This window comes from Falco cherrug, chromosome 6, assembly GCF_023634085.1.
Source record: "Falco cherrug isolate bFalChe1 chromosome 6, bFalChe1.pri, whole genome shotgun sequence".
Classification (NCBI taxonomy): Eukaryota; Metazoa; Chordata; class Aves; order Falconiformes; family Falconidae; genus Falco; species Falco cherrug.
In genome coordinates this window covers 79,378,976-79,399,142 of record NC_073702.1, presented here as the reverse complement: position 1 = coordinate 79,399,142, position 20,167 = coordinate 79,378,976, and the positions used below count along the sequence as shown (strand labels likewise).

The 20,167-nt window shown below is 45.5% G+C and overlaps 2 protein-coding genes across 3 annotated transcripts in view; one reads left to right on the top strand and one right to left on the bottom strand.

Moving 5' to 3' along the window:
- Nucleotides 1-136: 136 nt before the first annotated feature.
- Nucleotides 137-12,824, bottom strand: C6H1orf131 (chromosome 6 C1orf131 homolog). The gene is made up of 8 exons (XM_055713988.1): nucleotides 12,697-12,824; nucleotides 12,377-12,520; nucleotides 12,222-12,337; nucleotides 9,605-9,661; nucleotides 8,412-8,507; nucleotides 2,208-2,294; nucleotides 1,150-1,199; nucleotides 137-478 (listed from the first exon to the last, which is right to left on the bottom strand). The coding sequence occupies exons 1-8, from the start codon at nucleotides 12,755-12,757 to the stop codon at nucleotides 349-351; spliced, it is 741 nt and encodes a 246-aa protein (XP_055569963.1). The 5' UTR covers nucleotides 12,758-12,824; the 3' UTR covers nucleotides 137-348.
- GNPAT (glyceronephosphate O-acyltransferase) overlaps nucleotides 12,810-20,167 on the top strand; it is a 21,896-nt gene continuing 14,538 nt past the window's right edge. The window contains exons 1-4 of one of the 2 annotated variants that reach the window (XM_055713987.1): nucleotides 12,810-13,056; nucleotides 16,349-16,537; nucleotides 18,892-19,068; nucleotides 19,894-20,023. In XM_055713987.1, the coding sequence (XP_055569962.1) occupies nucleotides 12,820-13,056; nucleotides 16,349-16,537; nucleotides 18,892-19,068; nucleotides 19,894-20,023 (733 nt within the window). In that variant the 5' untranslated portion in view covers nucleotides 12,810-12,819. Of the gene's footprint in view, nucleotides 13,057-16,345; nucleotides 16,538-18,891; nucleotides 19,069-19,893; nucleotides 20,024-20,167 lie in introns of both variants that reach the window. The other variant, XM_055713985.1, reaches the window with a different exon arrangement.

Sequence of the window (20,167 nt, the reverse complement as noted above, 5' to 3'; positions counted from 1 at the left end):
GATTGAAAGCAAAGAGCTATATATTTTAATTCATTAATTAATGGATTACAATAATATTTTACTTTGAGCCAATAAGCTGATTCAAGAAAGTTAAATGCTTTCTTTAGCATGTATTGACTAATAAAAATACCATATGTAACATTCTTAATAAAAAGTGTTATTTTTATTTATAAAATGGTAAATTCTCATATTCTCCCCAAGGCAGAATGGAATACAGGAAATCCTGCAACAGAGAAGGTAAAAAAAAATCAGGATATCTTGGGAAGACAAGAGGCTCCATAAGTCTGTGTTGGTAACAACACGAATTCTGTCTTATGTGTATTGTCCATTTCGCTCTGTATCGTAAGTTCATTTGATAACTTTAGATGATTTAATTTTCTTTATGTCATGGCTTTGCAGAATCAAGGTCCCATCTCTGAATTTTCCAACTTGTCCTGCAGGCCAGATGCTAGGCACCGACTTCTTCTTTTTGGCCTTCCTAAAATAGGAAGAGGAAAAACAAAAAGAATTAAGAGAAACAACAGAAACTCATGAAATCACTTAATATGGTGAAAAAGCCACCTATTTATGCAATCAGCATTTGGTATTATGGAATATCAAATCATAGCAGGTTAATGACACCAGGACATGTATTATCTGCATAGCCATTCAAAATTTGCAGCACATTACAGAACAATTTACATTTTAAAAAGTTTCGAAGCACAAGGGCTCTTGGTTAGAGAAAGGATAGAGTACGATCCAGTGAACCTGCTACACTATGATTAAGAGTACCACTTCACCGTTCAAGCCTCTATTTACTGTAGCTTGTGTTTTGCAGAAATTGTTTCTCAGGGCAAATGCTCTGAGTAAGTGGCATATCCTGCCTGGGTCCACGCAGAGGGGGTTCCATCCATCTCCCCTCCAGCTGCAGTCTTAGACATATCAGGGCAGAACTGACACATTTTCAGTTAAGCTGCATAACTAAAGCCTCTGAAACCACTAGACAGAGCAACATCACCATTTTGCGACTGAGTTCTGCACCGGGAGAGGTTCCTTCCACTGTGATCTGCACGGCTTCTGGTATAGGACTGTGCGTAGTTACACAGGGGAAATACACTGCGGAGGTTATACAAAAGCAAGTTAATTTTAACCCTGTTAAAAATGGCTTACCTCTCCTTCTGTTCCTTCTTCTTCTTCTTAAGAGAATCACCTTTATGCTCCTGTTTTTAAAGGTACATATTTTAATGGAAAAGGAACAGAGCATCTTGCCTAAACAAACATCTGCACACAAAACAAGCGGCAGCCTTTGCTTCACGGAGCAGCAGGCATTTAAAGCAGGTTGGGAGACCCTCGACAGGTCAACTGATGCCATGTGTTATGGAGGCACAGCTAGGAGTGCCCAGAGCCCTTCTTGTCACCTCATGGGAAGTACAGCCCCCTCCTGACCCACACGCTGCCCCTGCCATGTGAGCAGGCACAGATCCAGCCACACAAGGAGAGGCTTTTACTTCTTGGGCGTGTGACAGATCCTTTGGTCAAAAGATGGACTTGCTACCAGGCAGGTGTGCTTAGTCACCTGAGTGTACCTGTCAAATGACAGGGTTCAGTCATGTCTGGTCATGCACTGGGTGCACTTCGAGCCACATGACAGAGGAGAAGTAGGTCCCCTGGGAAAGAGGGTGGCAGGAAACAGGCTGATAGAGCAATTAGCCACCCAGCAGCCTGCTCCCACCTACATGAGGAGGCTCCATGGCGGGCAGGGAGTAGGCTCAGAGCCAGACAGGCTGCGCTGGTGGATGGATGCAACAAAAACCTCACCCTTGCTTTATAGAATGAGCAAGGTCCTAGATGGAACTGTGCTGATATAAAGCCAGCTGAAGATCTGGCTCTCTGTGGTTAGACAGCACGCAGCAAACTTTTATTGAAGGCCATTTTTTTGCCCCCTTAGAAGCAAAGGAATAAAACCCCCAACAAACGAACTGCTGGTTTTGTGTCAGTCTATCAGCCTCAAATGACGAGACAGTGAAACCCACCACAACACAAGCTTGACTGTCTGCTCTTCATACTGCACACAACCAGCTTTTACCGATGAGGTTACTCCTGCTGGAGCCAGGAACCCACTCCATGGGGAGCAGCAGCTGCCAAGCTTGGGCACTCCTCCTGCGCCTGAGGCATTACCTGTCAGGCTCTTGCATGCTGCCTTTTTATATAGAAAATTTCACACAAACCTTTTTCTTCTCATCATCCTTTGCTGTTTTTTTCTCTTTCATTTTCTCTTGGTAAGTCCTGTAGTTCACATGTTCCTTTCTGGGGGGCTGCAATGAAGATTGAGTGGGATACAACTGATGAAATTTTCAAATAGGTTCAGAAAATATTCACATACTTGCATAGACAATATTTTTCAGGTGGTGGTGGAGAAACATTAGAAATGGTTTATTTATTTTGGGTGAGAGGAAGGGTACTTTAGGGACATAAGGTAGACACATAGAAACCATATTTTTCTTGGTGGAGACAGAAGAGGGGGATCTTCATGCTCTACATCAGTCCTACAAGATTTTGATATACACACTGAACTAGAAAGAAAACCCATACCCCTCCCCATCCCCCCAAAAAGACCTACTTTTAATTAAAAAAAATAAATATTTTATTTAAATATTATTAAAATAGATTTTATATTTTTTTTACTGATGATAAACAAAACTAAAAAGCCTTCTCCACCTTTAACTCACAGGGAGAGTGAAGCTTTAATAAGCGAGCTCCTCCATCCAACAGTTTAGTTTTGAATGGCCTGACTAAAACTTAGTAAAAGTTGTTTTCCACCCCAATCAGTCACATTTCATCTATACAACATCTCTGATAACACAACCATACTAGTTTTCCAAAACTTTAATACAGAACAGAAAATGTAAAAATAAGGATGACGTGGGAGAAGCCTCAGGGCAGGGTATCTTGTGTTTTACAAAACCACTGCCAAATCCCCTCGGGGTTTATTTTACCACTTTCCTTCACCGTAACAGTCAAGTGACTATAGAGGATGGAGACAAGGGGTTGTTTGACACTGATAACGTGGAGCTGTGATCCTGCAGCAAAGAAATAACTGAGGGAGTGCGAGAAGAAACCTGGAGGAGACAGAAACAAAGGAGGAATGTGGTCTCACCTCTAGAAGACAAGGTGACAGTGTGAACAGCAGAGAATAGCCTATAGTCAACAGTGGCTGGGCGCGTGGACAGTAGAGATTGACCAAGAATAAAGCTTTTAGTGATGCGTGTACAGAGCATAAACTTATAAAAGCTGTAACTAACAATAAAGGTCTTTGCTTCACCATCCTTGCAAAGTCCATGCCTCAGTCGCCACAAATGGTGACCCTGATGCGGGGGTCAATAAGCTGCAGACCATAAAGCGGTCGGTGGTGATGCCCAGCTGAACTCAAGAAAGCAGGGGTACAGAGAGCTGTTCGGTCCGGACCTCGTCACCTCTACAGGTGAGCAGTTGGGGACAATATGGGTTCACATGTGTCAAGGGAAGAAAAATTGATATGCGACATAATGATGAAAATACTGGAGAGGGGTGAAGTATGACGAAGCAGCTGTGAAACTTTTGCTTGCCTGGCTGCGCAAGCACGGACTCGCTGTGGATGCCACAACAGCATCTCGCACTCAGCTTTGGGAAGAAAGAGGAAAGACGCAATTTGATGCGGCATCAAAGGGAGATTTTACGACAACCTCTTCTTTGACAATGTGGAGCTTAAGTAGGAGGCTTATGGAGCCCCGAACTGGTGGCGTAGCCTGACCGAACCAGGATGTACAGAAATTCTGTGCACCTATCACCTACAAAAAAGGTGAGCAGTCAGGAACAATTAGAGGGAAGTTATCCCGAGATCAACAGTGCAGCCTGGACATATTGCAACAGCTGCTTGCAGCTCAGCAACGAGCTGAGACGGGTCTGCAGCTAGTGACTCTGTTAGAATGGATCCCTGACAGTGCCGGACTTTCCACCTGATGGCACTTTGCAAATTCCTGCCTGGAAAGCGGTCGGCAGAAGATTGCATGATGCTGCCGCAGAGAGGGACTCCGCAACGGGAACGTATTTAGCACCCTGGTGGCAAATTCTGACTATTCTTCGCCAAGTGTGGACTAATTCTACTAACAGTGCTAAACCAGGGGAGGCTGTAAATTCCACTGACAGCATGGCTCTTCTCAAGACACCATCAACAATGTGGTGACTCCATCTGCACCTCCTCTGCCCCCAAAGCTCCTGTCGCCGATTGCAGCAACCCTCACAACACAGGACCAAGTGTGAAAACAGGACAACTCAGACAATGATTCCATTGACACTGATAAACCTTTTGATCCAGATCCTATAAATCTTTAAAAGGAACCAGACCCTTTTCCTCCCCACTCCCGATGCACTGACTGTTTTCGGGGAGGGTAAAAGGGGGTCTGGGGGATCACTGGCGGGAATGCAAGCGGAAAGCACTTAAGTGAGGGGATTTAGGAGTTGCAATGGCATGTCCAGTATTTCATCAGCCAAATCAGCCTCGAGAGTGGCAGCCTGTGCAATATGAGTCTGTTAAAGAGTTAAGAAAAGCAGTGCGAGAATTGGGGATTCATAATACATTTGCTGTGTCCCTTCTTGAAGCAATGGCAGAGCCTTATACACTCACACCACATGACTGGAGGTCATTGCTTCACATGGTACTAACTCCGACGCAGTATATGGTGTGGTTACTTGATTTTTGTGAGCTATGTGTAGTGGCCTTGATTGAAAAACCTTAATCAGGGAATTGCTGTTAATTATGAGCAGTCGGCTGGGGAAAATAATTATGCCAATTCCATGACTCAGGCAAGGTATCCCAGGGACAACTATTTGCCAATTAAGGAGGTAGCTATTAAGGCAGTCCAGATACTGGAGTCTGGGCAAGCCTCTAGAGAGTTGTTTGCCACAGTCTTGCAGGGTCCTAAAGAGTCATATACTAACTTTATTGATAGGCTCCAGTATTTTGCAACAAGTCAAGCATGAGAAAACTCAAGAGTTGCATTTAAAACAACGAGCTATGATAATGCCAATGAAGACTGCAAGTGGGCACTGCAGCCCTTTCGCAATTGCAACCCCAACACGTGTCAAATGTTTGTCACACAGAACAGCAGCCAGTAACTCGCAGGCTGAGTTCTGGAATGCAGCGCAACACATTTTTGCTTCTCTAATCTCTTCCGTAGGAATAGTACACACTCTTAACTTGCTTAGTAAATTAGGCTGCTAGCTTGCTACAGAAAGTAATACTACAAACGCTACTTTTTCTGGCTTATTAGCAGATGTTGATTCTGTCCATCATGTGTCGCTACAGAACCGAGCTGCTATTGGTTTCTTATTGTTAGCACAGGGACATGGGTGTGAAGACTTGGATGGGATGTGTTGCATGAATCTGAGTGACCACTCTGAATCAATTCACAAAAACATACAAAACTTAAAAGCCTTGAACAAAGATCTGCAGCAGAGCCAGAGGTGGGATGCCTTTGGTCTCTTCTCACAGCTGGGAAACTTTGAGCCACGGATCAAAAGTATTGTAGAATTTATTATAATTGCCTTAACCACCTTACTGATGTTTGCCTTATGTCTCCCCTGCCTTTTTTCCTGTATTCAGCGTTTAGTTGACCATAGCATGAATCAGGTCATGGTCACCCAGCTACATACAACCTTTGCCTTGACGCAATTAACAAGCAACAGAGAGGATGACGATGCCCCATCGAGAAGCAGAGCCTGGCCCGTGGCTCCGCAGACACAGAGCTGGCAGAAACCCTGCTGTGCCTGCGCCCCGTTCTGCGCCAAGAGCTCCTTCCTGGGCAGTGTTCTGAAAGCGGTGTCGGCAAAAGATGCTGATGAAGCCACTGGAGGTGGAAATGCCTTTACCAAGGACAAACCTGCCTTGACACCAAAGCCAACAGAGCCCGAGACCAGTCTGCTGGAGAGCATGAAGGAGCTGAGAGCCATGGTCCCCGATGTTGCCATGCTGAGCTTCCGCATCCAGGAGCTGGAGCAGAGCAAGTCCAAGGCACTGCAGACAGAGAACTCCAACCTGCAGCTCCGTCTGGAGACGGTGACATCTGAGAGCCAGGAGAAGATGGACACCCAGGCTGCCACCATCATCAAGCTGAACAGGGCACTGAGTGGCAAGCTAGAGTGAGAAGGAGCTGCAGGACGTGGTGAAACAGCAGGAAGACAAGATGATGCAACACATTGACCAGAGTGCGGAAGTCACAAGGCTGAAAGAAGAGGTCTCGCAGCCGAGTTGTGTGCTCCAGCGCACAGAGACAGAGGCCAAGGTGGTGTGGGAGAAGGTGCGAGCGCAGGAGCCCAAGGTGGACTCTGCCCATGTCCAGGAGACAGTCCTGCTGTGGCAGGAGTTGGACAGACTACAACTGCTGCTCCTGGAGAAAGAGAATGAGAATCTGCTCTCTCTGACAAGTACCTGGAGCAGATCAGAGGGCTGGGGCTCAGGCTCCAGCACATCCAGAAAGTGCTGAGGACCCACGAAGAGATGGAAGAGAAGATGAAAAGGTCCTGTCAGCTGTCCCCGACATGGCAGCGAGCTGCCAGGAGCCCCACTGCCTGCTGCAGTACTTGGGCTTGAAGCCAGGCACTAGCAGCAAGGAAGCTGCCGAGCCGCTGTAGCCTATAGCATGAAACCTTCCTGGTTTTAATGCTGTAATTATTGACTAAGTAAAGTTTTGTTGGCTTTCCAAAAAAAAAAAAAAAAAAAAAAAAAAAAAAAAAAAAACCAAAAAAAAAGTGACTTTAATAAGACTTAGAAAAACAACTGTGAACATAAGAATTTTCTTTCAATTACTCTTCTGTTTCTATAAATATGCACTTTCATCATGCGTGTTTTTCAGTTAAGGGGCAAAATGTGGAAACTAGTTGTTAGGATGACAACTGCAACCTAATCTAATTCCAAGCAATTTGAGCTAAAATGAAATTCATAATTTATGAACAAAATTCAAATGGAGTGCTACATGTATATAAATGCTAGAACATAACCCTATTTTAGTGTGACCAGAATTTAGCATACAACTGCATCAGCATATTGACAGAATACTTTTGAATTATTTCTTTTTTTTTTAAACCTCTAAATTGGGAACAACTCAAGGTGAAAAGACTTCAAATCCTCAGCTGTTGCTTCAGAAGGAATAAGTGTTCTTTGTGTACAGGTGAATTTAACACAGCTGAAAATTTGTATTGTGTTAAAAGTCAAATATCTGTTACACCTTCATCACCACCACCACAACCTTTAAGGTCAGTAGGAAAAGTATTCTGTACTCCGTTACAGCAGTGAAACTTCAGCTGAGCTGCATTAGTTTGTGTATTTAACTGCAAATCCTTTGGTGAAAATGAAGTTGTCACAGAAATTAGACTTTAACCTGAGTAACATACCATTTGATACCTTGTAAGCAAGAAAGATTGTGTCCCAACAGCATGCCATTCCCTACACTTGTGCCTAGAGTTATACTTGAGATCAGTTTGCGTGTGAAGTTTAAATTAATCACACAGATATCTCAAAGTCCACAAAGATACATTACTGCTTAGGGTATTCTTGCAGTATAGCAGGTGCAAAAACCAGTTCTAAAGTAATGATCTAAAGAAGTGTTTTCTCTCAGGAACACCATTTTTTCACTTCTAATATATCATGCACAATGCAACATAATATCCCTCCATAAAGTGTCTTGTGGATAGAACGGTTTCTGCAAATTCGTATTAGAAATAAATGTTTGTATTTTCACCTGATGAAGTTGCCTAAGCTAAAGGATCATGACCTAGGCATTGTTACGAAACTCAAAGATAGTGACAACAGTGATGGAGAAGAGTGATTTAACATATAGTTGACTTATGGTTCATACAAGACTATTTTACACTGGAAAAAAGGTATTCATTCAGAGTTGTGGATGTACTGCATGTTCATGTAACAGGTTATCTGGAAGAAAAAAAAGAAAAAAAGAAAGGAACAAACAGTCTACAGTCCACAACACGTTTAAATAAACTTTTGTAATTGAAAAACTAAAAGGGAGAATTATAGAGGATGGAGACAAGGGGTTGTTTGACATTGATAACGTGGAGCTGTGGTCCTGCAGCAAAGCAGTAAATAACTTTGAGGGAGTGTGAGAAGAAACCCAGAGGGAACAGGAACAGAGGAGGAATGTGATCTCACCTCTAGAAGACAAGGTGACAGCGTGAACAGCAGAGAATAGCCTATTGTGAACAGCGGCTGGGTGCGTGGACAGTAGAGTCTGACCAAGAATAAAACTTTTAGCGGCGCGTGTACAGAGCATAAACTTATAAAAGCTGTAACTAACGATAAAGGTCTTTGCTTCACCATCCTTGCAAAGTCCATGCCTCAATTGCCACAAGTGACCACTCAGCACAAACCAAGCAACAATTACCTTGGCTCCCAGCATGATAGCACGCTCCTGTTCCCATACACGTTGTTCCTGCTTCTTGTAGCCAGTGATTCCAAACTTGTGCACTTCCAGACGAGCCTAGAACATTACAGAAAATTGCAAGCATTTCACTATTTGTCCTCCCTGTTGTAAAATAACACTTGACAGACCACAACAAAGTCATACTCCAAAGAAACCCTGGCAAATAGCTAAAATCAGCATGCTATAAAATAAAACTGAGTTTGGAGCTATACTACAGGACAGTTAACCACTCTCCATCTAATCTCTGTATGGTAAAGAATGTCAGGGAGACAATTTTTAATTTTCTTCATTTCACACAAGGAATAGAATGGAACATATCTTCTCCATATAAAAATGAATCATATGCTGCACAAAGAACAATGAAATGTGCTACCCACAGCACCCAGTGTTTACAGAGCGTCCTTGTTCCTTGGCTGCAGAGCACTTAACCAGTGAGAAAAACAGATGGGTAGATGGTGAAGTGGTTTAACTACACACATACATACAGAACACTCTGGCAAAACCCATGGTGAATTCATAATCTTTTCAAAGTCAGTAGTTAAATTCCCACTGTTCTCAGCAGTACAGAGCTCCACGCAGGATCTCCAGTGAGAGATTTCACTGGATCACAGCTCACCCCTGAGCAGAGGCCAAGCATATAAAACAACGTGCACAGATCTGTAAATGAATTGGTATCTAAGAAGGCCAATGCTAGTTATGGTCATATAAGAACAGATGAGAATAAAAAGACAAACGGAAAAAAGTCATCTGCTGTTTCAAAAATAGATGCCAATACACTTTTCTTCCCTCCCACACAGGATCAGAAATCTAAGATTAACACCACGGGGTTGAAAGAGCTATGCTGTTATTATGAGTACTCACATAGCTTTACATAGCTAACATATGGCGATCCTCCTCAAATTGCCATTGAAAGATCAGAACGAAAGGCCACAGAGTTCTAACACACCTCTCCACACAGCGCACTGGACAACAGCCAGCATGCTCCTCCTGCAGCGTGGCATGCAGCCAAAATTACCTAGCAGGAAAATCTCACCTACAAGAGACAACCCTTCCTGGAAACGTTTCCCACCAGTCCCACCATAGCTTCCCCAAGGATATAAATACACATACCTGCACACTAAAACAGTGAGATTAGATAGGTCCTGCTGACTTACTTTTTCAAAGTTGAATTCTTGTTCGTTCGCATTTTTCTCTTCATCCACTATTTTGGTCTATAAACAAAACATTTTGAATTAATATAACAAGTAGCACCAGTTCAAATGCTAATTGTGATAGTTTTTTGGAAAGCAGCGAAATGTAAAATGAGTTGTAGGGAAGAGTATACTTTAGAGCTTTCCAGCAATATCTTTCTCTAGCTTTATTACCTGGATTTATTAAAGGAGACAGTCTCAACGGCACTTTTAGTATGTAGGTATTACTGGGTCTTACTGGAACAACCTTGTACAATTTAGAGGGTACCTTTATAGCACAGTGCATATAGCTTTGTCCTGCATTTTCTTGCTTGGATGATCTGCTAACACTTAAACAGAGTTTCATAATTCAGAAAGATATTAATAGATGCAATTAGTTCCTATACTTTCGAGTATAAATTACATTTTATAAGACAAAAACTGCCACATGTGAACTATGCATCACATGTATTTCTGTTTCCAAATCCATACCAAACTGTTAATGCAGGATAGGACATGAACTTTTAAGTCATTTTGTTTGAGACAGAGAGCACAGTGGTAATTGGGCATGTACTGATAGCTGGTAGCAACACAGAACAATCTTAATTTGCAACTGCATGGACAGGCATATCCAGCTTTAACTAATGCAAGAGAAAAAGCTCCAAAAGATACACTGTTAGCAAACAGCAGACCCCACAATGCTGTTTAAAGAAAACACTTGCTCAAAATGAGATTAGTGAAAACTGCATCTTTTCTACACTACGATTTACACAGAGACCTTCCATCAGCCGTTCTCAGTTTACAGAGGAACTCTCCAGGAGGGACAGACCATATCCCAGGAAGAAAAAGCAGTACAAAATCTCCAGGGAGGGCTCCACACCTGCTCGATATGGGAGTGAGACACTTCAGAGCAGTAATGCATCCCCCAGGGTTATTTTAGATTGTGTCCAACTCCTGATTTCAGGCAGGACATGCTGAACCTCCTCTCTGAGCGGATGCTCTGCCTGCAAGCGTGCTGATGCAGGCAGGCAGCACAGGCAGGGAAACTGCAGTCTGTTCAAGAGCATTTGTTTGTCTTCCCCTGTTTGCTTTCAAGGGCACTATCCCCTCTAAGGAAGCAGGAGTACTACCTATATGTTAAAACTGAACCTGAATGCTTTTAATACATTTCCTTTTCACTCTCCAGGCCATTAAGTCACATGGATTCACAGGATCAGGTCCCAGGGTCACACCAGGGCTTCCCTCTGCATCTGCCAGAGCTAGACCCAAACCTCTCGCAACTCTGCAAAAGCTTCTACACAAAACTGTCCATTTCAACCACAAACAAACCTGGTCGTTTTCAGAGCATTTTACTAACAAGCCTAACACCAGTCTTTTCAGGCTGAAAAATTTAAGTTGTAAAAAGCATAAGAAAATAGATATCTAGGGCAATTTTTAGAGGAAAACATGCTGGAAAAAGCACAGAAGTTTATGGTTTCAACTAACTGCTTGGTTAGACTCTTGAACTTCCCAGTTCTAAGCAGTCAAACCCCAGATACCAGTAAGTCTCCCTGAATTCAAGACTGCCATTGTGTTGGCTCATCGGAGCTTATTTTAGGATTGGGCTTCTGATGTTACAGCCATGAACATGACTCGAAGAAAAGAAGCAGAGAAGCTATAAAATCTGGAGACTAATCAACCCGCAAGGTACCCTCTGCTCAGTGTGGAAGGCTTCCAGCCAAGCCTATCCAGGCCTCTCTGTCGAAGCAACTCGGCTTCGGTTTTTGGTAGCACAAGGGCATTCAGCACCAACAAACCAAACCAGAGTTCTGAGATCTAATGATGTCACACACACACCCCCCCCCCAACACCAATCCTCCAAGACGCCTGTTGCTTGTCAACAGCCAAGCATTGCTGTGATGCCAGAGAAGAGGAGAAAGCACGGGCACCTCGCACCCGCACCTACTGACAGGCACAGAGCAGCGCTCCCAACGCTTAAGCACAGAAGGAGCCGAGAGGCTTTGCTTCCCGTTTCATTCACTTCTTGCCATATTGGTTGTCCTATCCGCAGGTCAGTTTATTTTGTTGGGATACACCTATTTCAAATACAGGATACTTATCCAGACATCTTCTGAGATAGGGGGGGAAAAAAATAATAAATCTTCACCCCCTGCCCGCCCTGGTTCAGCCTGCCCCTACCTGTAGCCCTGTTGGGAATCAGCAGGGCTGGATGCCATCGACCTGGGCACAGATCCCCGAAAGATCCTGGATTTCCAGGCAGCTGTACTAACAAGAGGGAAGAAACTATGTACGGGAGAGGGAACTATGGAAGGTATCTCGCAATTTACGGTGGCAGACTGGGGAGACAGCAAAAAAAAAAAAAGTCCCAAACATGCAGAGGGGTTGGTTTGGTTTAACAAGCACCGGAGAGGGGCATCCCAGGCCAGTGCCGGCTCCACCTCAAGTCGCCGATGTGGCTTTAAAATAAACCCTGCGCCGTACAGCGCCGTGTGCTCAGCGGCTGGTGCCGCCCGGGCCGCCCGCCCCGTTACGGGACAGCGGCACCCGGCCCGCGGGAGCGGCGGAGGGGACCGCCCGGCCGCCCATCCGCCCCCGGCCCTACCTGGGCACCGCCGCTGGGTGCTGCCGCGGGGCTGGGCCGCCCCTTCCTCTTCCTCCCGCGGAACACCACGACCTCCACGGCGGGCGGCGCGGCGGAGGGCGGCGGGACGGCGGCGGGCGGCGGGACGGCGGCGGAGGGCGGCGGGACGGCGGCGGCGGCGCCCAGCTCGGCTCGCAGCTCCCCGAAAAAGTCGCGGGCTCCGCGCCGCCCACCCGCCGCCGGCTCCGGGCCCGGGATCCGCTCCGCCGCCGCGCCGGCCTCGGTGTCCGCCGCGGCGCTCCGAGCGCTGGGCTCCTCACCTGCGGGCCGCAACACACGGCGCGGGTCAGCTGCGCGCGGCCGCCATCGCTCCGCTTCAGAGTGAGCGCGCCCAGCCCCCCCCCTGCCCCGGCCCCCCAGGGAAAGCCGCGGCGCCGCCGGCTTCGGCGCAGGCCTCTCCCCGCCGGCAGCCCGCGGCGCGGCCCCGCTCACCCACCCAGGTCGTAGATGGCGCTGAGCACCGCCTCCAGCCGGCGGCACGGCTCCCGCGACCCCATGGCTGCCGCGGGGCGCCGGGCGGAAGGACGTTTGGTCCCGGGCGGCTCCCGTCGCCCCCAAGATGGCGCCGCCCATCGCGCGGTCCCCCCGCCCTCCGCCGCGCCTGCCGCAGCGCGCCGGGCAGCCGAGCCGGGGCGGCGCGGGGCCATGGGCGCTACGGGAGGCGGCTGCGGGCGGGAGGCCGCCGCGACGGGGTAGGGCGGGGGAGCGGGGCGCGGGGCGGCGCGGCGCAGCTCGCAGGACCATGGCGGCGGCGGCGGCGCCCGGGCGGGCGCGGCGAGGGGCGCCCATGTACTCGGTAGGCAGCGGGGCCGGGGGGAGGGGGGCTGCCCGCCTCGCCCCCGCGCCCTGGCGGTGCCGTTCGCTCTGAAGCGGAGTGACGGCGCCAGGCGCGACCTTCCTCGCCGGTCTGGGGCCCGGGGGCCGCGGCGGCCGCGCTCCGCAGGGAGTTCCGAGGCTTGTGGTGGGTGTGGGTGTGTGGCCCGCAGCCTGCCCGGCCCGACCCCGGCGCGGGGGCTGCGGGGGGCGCCGAGGCCTGTCCCGGGCCTTGCGGGGGCAGGTGGCGGCCGGGCGGGACCGCACGTTCCCCCCTCACGACTTCACCTCCCCCGCCGCTGCGCACCCCGAGCCCGCGTCCCCTCAGCTGCTTCCCCAGCACCTGTCGTGTCGCGACAGTCACAGCTCCCGATCCCGAGCGCCGCTTCTCCCCCCGCCCCGAGCGCCGTGAAGCACCGACCAGAGCGGTGGGGCCCACCTTCAGGGAGGTGCTGGCCGGTGGCCGGCCTGGCAGATGGTGGCGGCGGTGGAGGGGCTGAAGCGGGTTCTCCTGCGTTGACACCAGTGACCTTGTTTTCCCTCTGCAGCTCCTATGCCAGCCCCAGACCAGGAGATTTGGGTGTGGGTGCTAAACCCCCCTCTCTGCTTGCATTTGGAGGGGGGACTGGGGGAGGAGGGAAACAGCTGGTTTTGCCAGAGGTTCCCAAACTTATCCCCTGTGCCTCCTTGGCTGTACGCTGCTATCCCAAGCACGATGATCGTGAGCACCCATTGTTTTATTGCCGCCGAAGGTTGTACGGTGGCAGGTGTGTTCCAGGCTCCTGCTGTGTTGCTGTTGTGCTTCACCAGGGTTGCAGGAACAGTGCGTGTAGCTGAATTTTCTGATGCCAAGGTCACCAACAGCACATACTCTGTGTGCTCTCTACCAGTTGGCAACTGAAGCTGGACCAGCAGCTCGGCTGTCATGTGTAAAAGCACCGTTCTTCTTTAGCGGTTGGTAAAGTGTGTGTTTTGGCTCCCTCAGCACTACTCATGGACAGGGTATGAAAATAACAATTGCCATGGAGAGCAATCAGTTGCACATCAAATCTGGAAGGGTCAAAAAAGTAGCAGAGAGGTGACTTTTCAATGGGACATGACCTTTGCAAAAGCACTCACCAGAGCCGTGTTGGGGAACAGCTGTAGCAGCGCGGTGACTGCTGATGTGGCTGATGATACCCGAGCTGAGTGCTGGGTTTCTTTGTCTGGGTTTTGTGTAGTTGCACATCGCAGGATTTAAACTTTGGTAGTTGACCTAAATGTTGCTTAGATTCTTTGAGCAATGACTTGTCACATACTGATCTAAGCAGGTGTATATATAGAGCCACCTAATTTTTCTGATTCTGTTCTGAGCTATCTTTTTTCACGCTTACAGAGCATAAGGGATTTTATTTTCTGTTTTATTTTTAATCATGGGGGTTGATAGAAGGTGTCAGTGTCAACAGATGGCTAATACAAACTATTTTCAGTCTTAACAATCTCTTGCAAAACACCAGCTAGCTGAAAGCTGTGGAATAAAGATTGAAAACTGTAATGCTAAATCTTGCAGGGGAAAAAACCCTAAAAGTTTTAAATGAATACAGGCCTGGGTTTAATACCTTGTATAGGATTGTTTTAAATGTGCCTGGAGAGTTCATTCTGCAGTTAACTGTGGGACAATTCTCTGAAGTACAGTAATGGAAAGAAAATTTGGATGTTTTCCCAAATGGTACCATAGTAGAAGGATGGTATCCAAATTTGACTCTACTGTGGGGGGGAAATATGAGAAGGTCAAACATTACAGTAGGATTTGTGTTCCCTGATAAAATGAAAATGCCTTTTGATACAATTGAGACTTTGAAGGATTTGTTGTGCTTCTTAAGTGGAGGTATTCCCAATTTGTGGGATTTTTTTTTTTGTTTTGTTTTGCCAAAGTGTCTTGATGAATGAACAGGAACTAAATGTTTGCTCTCTACTTTAAAATGTCAGCTGCTTTGATGGTGTTGCTGATGTGGCTACGGTCAGCTGGCAGTGAAACCTGACTCCCTCTCCAAAGGTTGAAAACCCAGCTGCCATTGCTGGGCATTTTGCTTGTCTGTTCCTGGTGTTCCTCCATGTGTTTGCTGGCCAGGCTTTCCTCTCAACATCAGAAAAGGTCGTTGTAAGAGCTGATGAAACAACATGCTTTATCCTTCATTATCAGGTTGGTTCTGCACAGGTTGTGTATAGGGAGAGGAGGCAGAATGAATGAAAGGGGTGCCTGTGCTACCCTTCAGGTGGTGCTGTAGGGGAAGACATAAGCATTTTTATTTTTAGCATCTTCTTCTAATAAATATACTTGATCACAACCAATACGTCTATATTTATGTTTCACAGAGGCTTGCTGCAGTTGCCTTCCTTGTCTGGTGGCTATTGCTGATGTTTTGAAGTTCAGAGAAATACAGTTTCAGTTATGGAAAGACTGAGGCGTCATTCATACGAACTGTGGTGTTATAGGAGATAATAGGAGACATCTCTCTCCAGCGCAGGGGATGCCTACTGGCTCAAGAGGAGTTTTGTCATCGAGATTTCTGCAGTGGGGTGGATCCACAATTAATTCTTCACGTACTGTTTGCTTTCCTGCTTAGCAGTGGTGTTGGTTGCTTAGAGGCTGTGTTCTCTTTTTACCTATGTGTGCACCATATTGCGTTTTGATCTTCATGTGGCTGATAATGGTTCTTTTGGTTTGTTCCTGCCTGATTGTGTTTTATGTATCTTACGTGCAAGCTTGGGGCAGGCCAACACAGATCACTAATGTCCTTGATGCAGCTAAAAGTAGCAGGGATTATTTTTTTGTGTTCATGATTGTGTTTTTCTAATATCATTCATGGCATTGTCTTCATGCAGCTGTGAGAGTTGGAACCAAAGGTGTTTTAGTTAATACCTATTAATCATGGAGAGGCTGGAGGCAAGGCACTTTAACTTTCAAAGCCCAGGTGTTCTCTTAACTTCTTCCTGTTGGGCAGAATTAAGTAACATGTGGCATAGGGTGATTTGGGGATCTTTGAGGTTGGGAAGGGTTGGGGGTTTGTGTTGGCTTTTTTTTTTTTTCTCTCTTCTTTTTAGTTTCTGCAGTGTTGTTCCAAGCAGGTAATTGTTCATGCACTGAGAGTGTGGAATGCAGGCTCTATAGAAAGCTAAAAAGAAACCCCAAACACTGCGAAAATGTTGCATGCCATTACCTTGGTACTGCAGCCAAGCAGACCACTGAATGGCTCGAGACAGTGTCTCATTCTATATTTGTATGTTCCTAGCAGAAAGAGCTCACATCAAAGAAAAGAGATGAGTTTGAAGATATCTTGGAGGAAAGACGATTGTCCAGTGACTTGAGATATGCGATGAAATGCTATACTCCTGTGATCTACAAGGGACTTTCACCTTGCAAGCCAAATGCTATCAAAAGTGCTGTTCTCCAGTCAGAGCAAGTTCAATATGTTATCAAGCAGGTGAGTCTGGACACTGAGCTGTAAGACGAGATAAATTGAGCACAGCCAAGATTTCTGTGGCAGCAGGGGAAAAAAAGATTATTGCTGACCTTGTCAAACATGATAGCTGTAGTTGGAAGGATGGTCCAAATAATCAGTAGCTGAAGAGCTGTACTCTGTTGGCAGGAAAAACAAATATCAGTTTACCGTGGACTTGCCACTAAAGCTGTTGGATAGCTCACTGATGAAATAGTGTTTTGAGTTTGTATATACAACACTTCACCACCTAACCTATCTAATGTGCTTGGCTTTCCCCCTGCCCCCTCCTCCACTGTCCTTGCCACAGAACAACACTGTGAAAGTCATAAACACTCTTCTTCTTAATAGACATTTTTGTACCTTGAGGATGCCTTGTAGGGATTTAATAGGCAAGTGGTATATTGATGAATCTGTCATAAATGCTACTTTCCCTAAAATGAGGGTTAAATTTCACAGAGAATTCTTTGAATTAGAAACACTGTCTGAGACGTAACTATTTTTGTTTTGAGATGAAGGGCAGCTGCTACTTTGTAATGAATAAAATATTTTATAGTCAAACTGGCTGATATTTTACATTGTGTTGAAATGGCTGAAATAAAAAGTGTGTGTTAGTTAGCAGAGTAACTATTTTCAGTATTGATGGAAAGTAATTCCAGGCCAATAGAAGTATATATGATGGTTTGGTTAGTCCTGAGTGAGTGGCTACCCTAAAATTTTTCTGTTGTTTTTGTAAATGGTCAGTGTTACCTATGATACATCAAAACCTGTTACAAAGTGACAGACTACACCATGTTCTACAAAGTATATAGCCATCATGAATTGCCAAGTAGTATGAAATAAAATAATAAAAAAAAGAATCTTTCAACTTTAGAAACATTAAAACATTTATTGAAAGAAAATATTTTACAAAGGATTTGATAGGACATTTTTTTGATGTTTTCTTCTGAAGTGCTGCTTTTTTGATGGAAAATTGTTTTCCTGGCTAGTGTCAAGTGGTTGAGGGTGGTTAGCAGACCTGCCATTCCAAACTAGTTATCAGCTTTGCACTAGAGATTACTGGAAGTATCTAACTGAGACTGCCTTTGGCAATATGCCCAACAGTCTATGATCAGTGGGCCTCCTGTCTGGGCAGGGGTTACACAGGCGTAATAGAATTTGTTCTTGTTACAAGTTGCTGAGGTTACTAATGTTCAGTATGTGAAATTAAGTGCATTTGGTTTAGCTTGCTCTATATGACTAGTCTGAGTTTTTGATACCTGATTTTGGGGTGTAAGTGTTTAGTTCTGTAGTGGGTGTGCACTTAATTCACGCAGGATCAGCTGTGTGGTAAGCCTTTTATTGGTGAATGAGAACAGTATCTCTTTCCCATTTAAAATGGTTAAAATAATCAGTTATAGCTACATGTGGAAATACACAGGATGAAGGGTAATGCATTTATTAAAACACGATTGAACCAGTAGATATGATAGTAAGGTGGTATATGGAGGTAGATTGGAGGAGATGGATTTTCTCGTATGTCACAAAATAGAAATAATAGGTAAGCAGTGCTGGTGTTTAAACAGCCATGCTTTTTTGGAGGCTTTTTCTTCTGCCATTCTCTTTCCTCCATGTTCAGTTAAAGGCATGTTCCTCACTCCGTAACAGTAAAAGACTAACTTGCCCATTAAATATTTCTAGAATCAAAGTATCAAATAGGAGGGGCAACCATTATTTAAATCTGTTTTAAGAAACTTCAAAAGGGAGTAAGCATAGCAACAGAAAAAGGATAACTGATATGCAAAGTTTGTAGAGACAGTGCTTTGTATGCATTTCAACTGACCATTGCCAAAGTAATACATTACAAAGAAACTGAATGGTGATAGGGCTGAGGTTCTTCAGCCAAGTCTTAAAAATCTAACCCAAATGCACTTGAAAGTTTTACATTGTGAATATCTCTGCAAACATAGGTTTAATTTTATTAGTCAAAGAAAGTAGCATACAGCCGTCTTCAGACTGATAATATAGGAAGTGTTCTTTGAACTTAGGTCTCCCATGAAGATGCTACAGGCTAAAACATTCAGTTGGTGTGTTTGGGGTGGGGGAGGAAGTTGTTGCGCACCCTGCCCCCCACCATTGAGATCTAAGCTCGTTCTTGCTTTTTGAACAGCTTTAACTTGGCTTTCTCTTGTTGGCTGACGCTGAACGGATTCTGTATGATTAGATGCATGCCTATCACAAAATAAAATCTTGCTGACTACTGCAGTAGTTCTGCCATAATTGTTGTGGCACATAAAACAGCGTGCATGAGCAAGGAGAAGGAAACATCTCACTGCTATTTTGTTTTTGTTTCTCATCAGTTAGCAAAAGAGATGGGAGAATCGCCTGATATTATTCAAGAAGAAGCCATGGAAATCCTGGATGAGATGGGCCACAGCATGCAATTAGGAGCTGTCAGATTTTTTGCCTTTACTCTGAGCAAAATATTTAAACAGCTTTTCCAGAGAGTTTGTGTGAATGAAGAAGGAATGCAGAGAGTGAGTACTGAGGGAGGAAGTTATATTTTCATACCAGTCACTTGAACAAAGACTCTAATCTTTGCACCAAGTAACAAATATGAAAAATAGCCTTTGGAAAAAAAAGACTGCATTTGTGTTTATTACTGCATTTCTTAGTAAATGGATAGGGGGAAAGGCAGATGATACATAAGTATTTGAGAGGCAAACAGTCAGCAGGACTTCTTTTACATTTTCCAAGCACTTTGTGTGGTAAGGAATGCCTTGTGTCAGTGAAAAGAGTTTTTTCTATCTGCTATTTTAAATTTAGTAATGCATTTAGCTGAATTGGGGTTGAAAACTTCATTTTATTTGGCTGAGTGGGTTGGCTGTTCTGCAAAAACCTTCGTACGGCTAAGGGTGGTGAAACACTGTGTGCCTCTGAGGCAGGAGATGCTTTAAGTTTGCCTCAGTCTTCCAGAGAGCTGCTGGCCCCCTGTTTCATTGCATTCATTCATTGTTCTGGAGGGTGTAATGCTTCTCCTGGAAGACAGCAATGTCAGCCCTGACAGCCCTTATTGGGTTTCCCATCCCTATCAGAAGGGATTTGAATTAGACTATCAAGTAGTGAGGTGGCTCTGGCTTTTGAATCTTGTAATGCTTGTGAACCACAGGTTGCTAGTCTGAAAACTACTGCTCCAAGTTTCCTATGGTTCTGTGCTGAAAAAGGTATAGAGCATGTGGACAGAGAAACCACCCTCAAACAAATCAGCTTCTGTTTGCCTTAAAGCCTGTGAAGGTCTGTATTTGCAAATTTCAACAGTCAATAAATGTTGGAACAGTATTGTTTGTGCTGGTTTTTTTTAGTTACAACACGCCATTCAGGAGCATCCCGTTGTACTGCTGCCCAGTCACCGAAGCTACGTAGACTTTTTGATGCTGTCTTACTTGCTATACACGTATGACTTGGCTTTGCCTGTCATTGCTGCAGGAATAGGCAAGTATGTTCTTTTGATGATGTTTTCAGGATTCAGAGAATCAGTAGCAAGGGGTCTGGTAGCTGCTACTATAAGTAGTTGTGTTTAACTTCTGTTCCAAATATGTCTTGTTCAAACCTCCTTGGGTGAGACACTTAACAGTG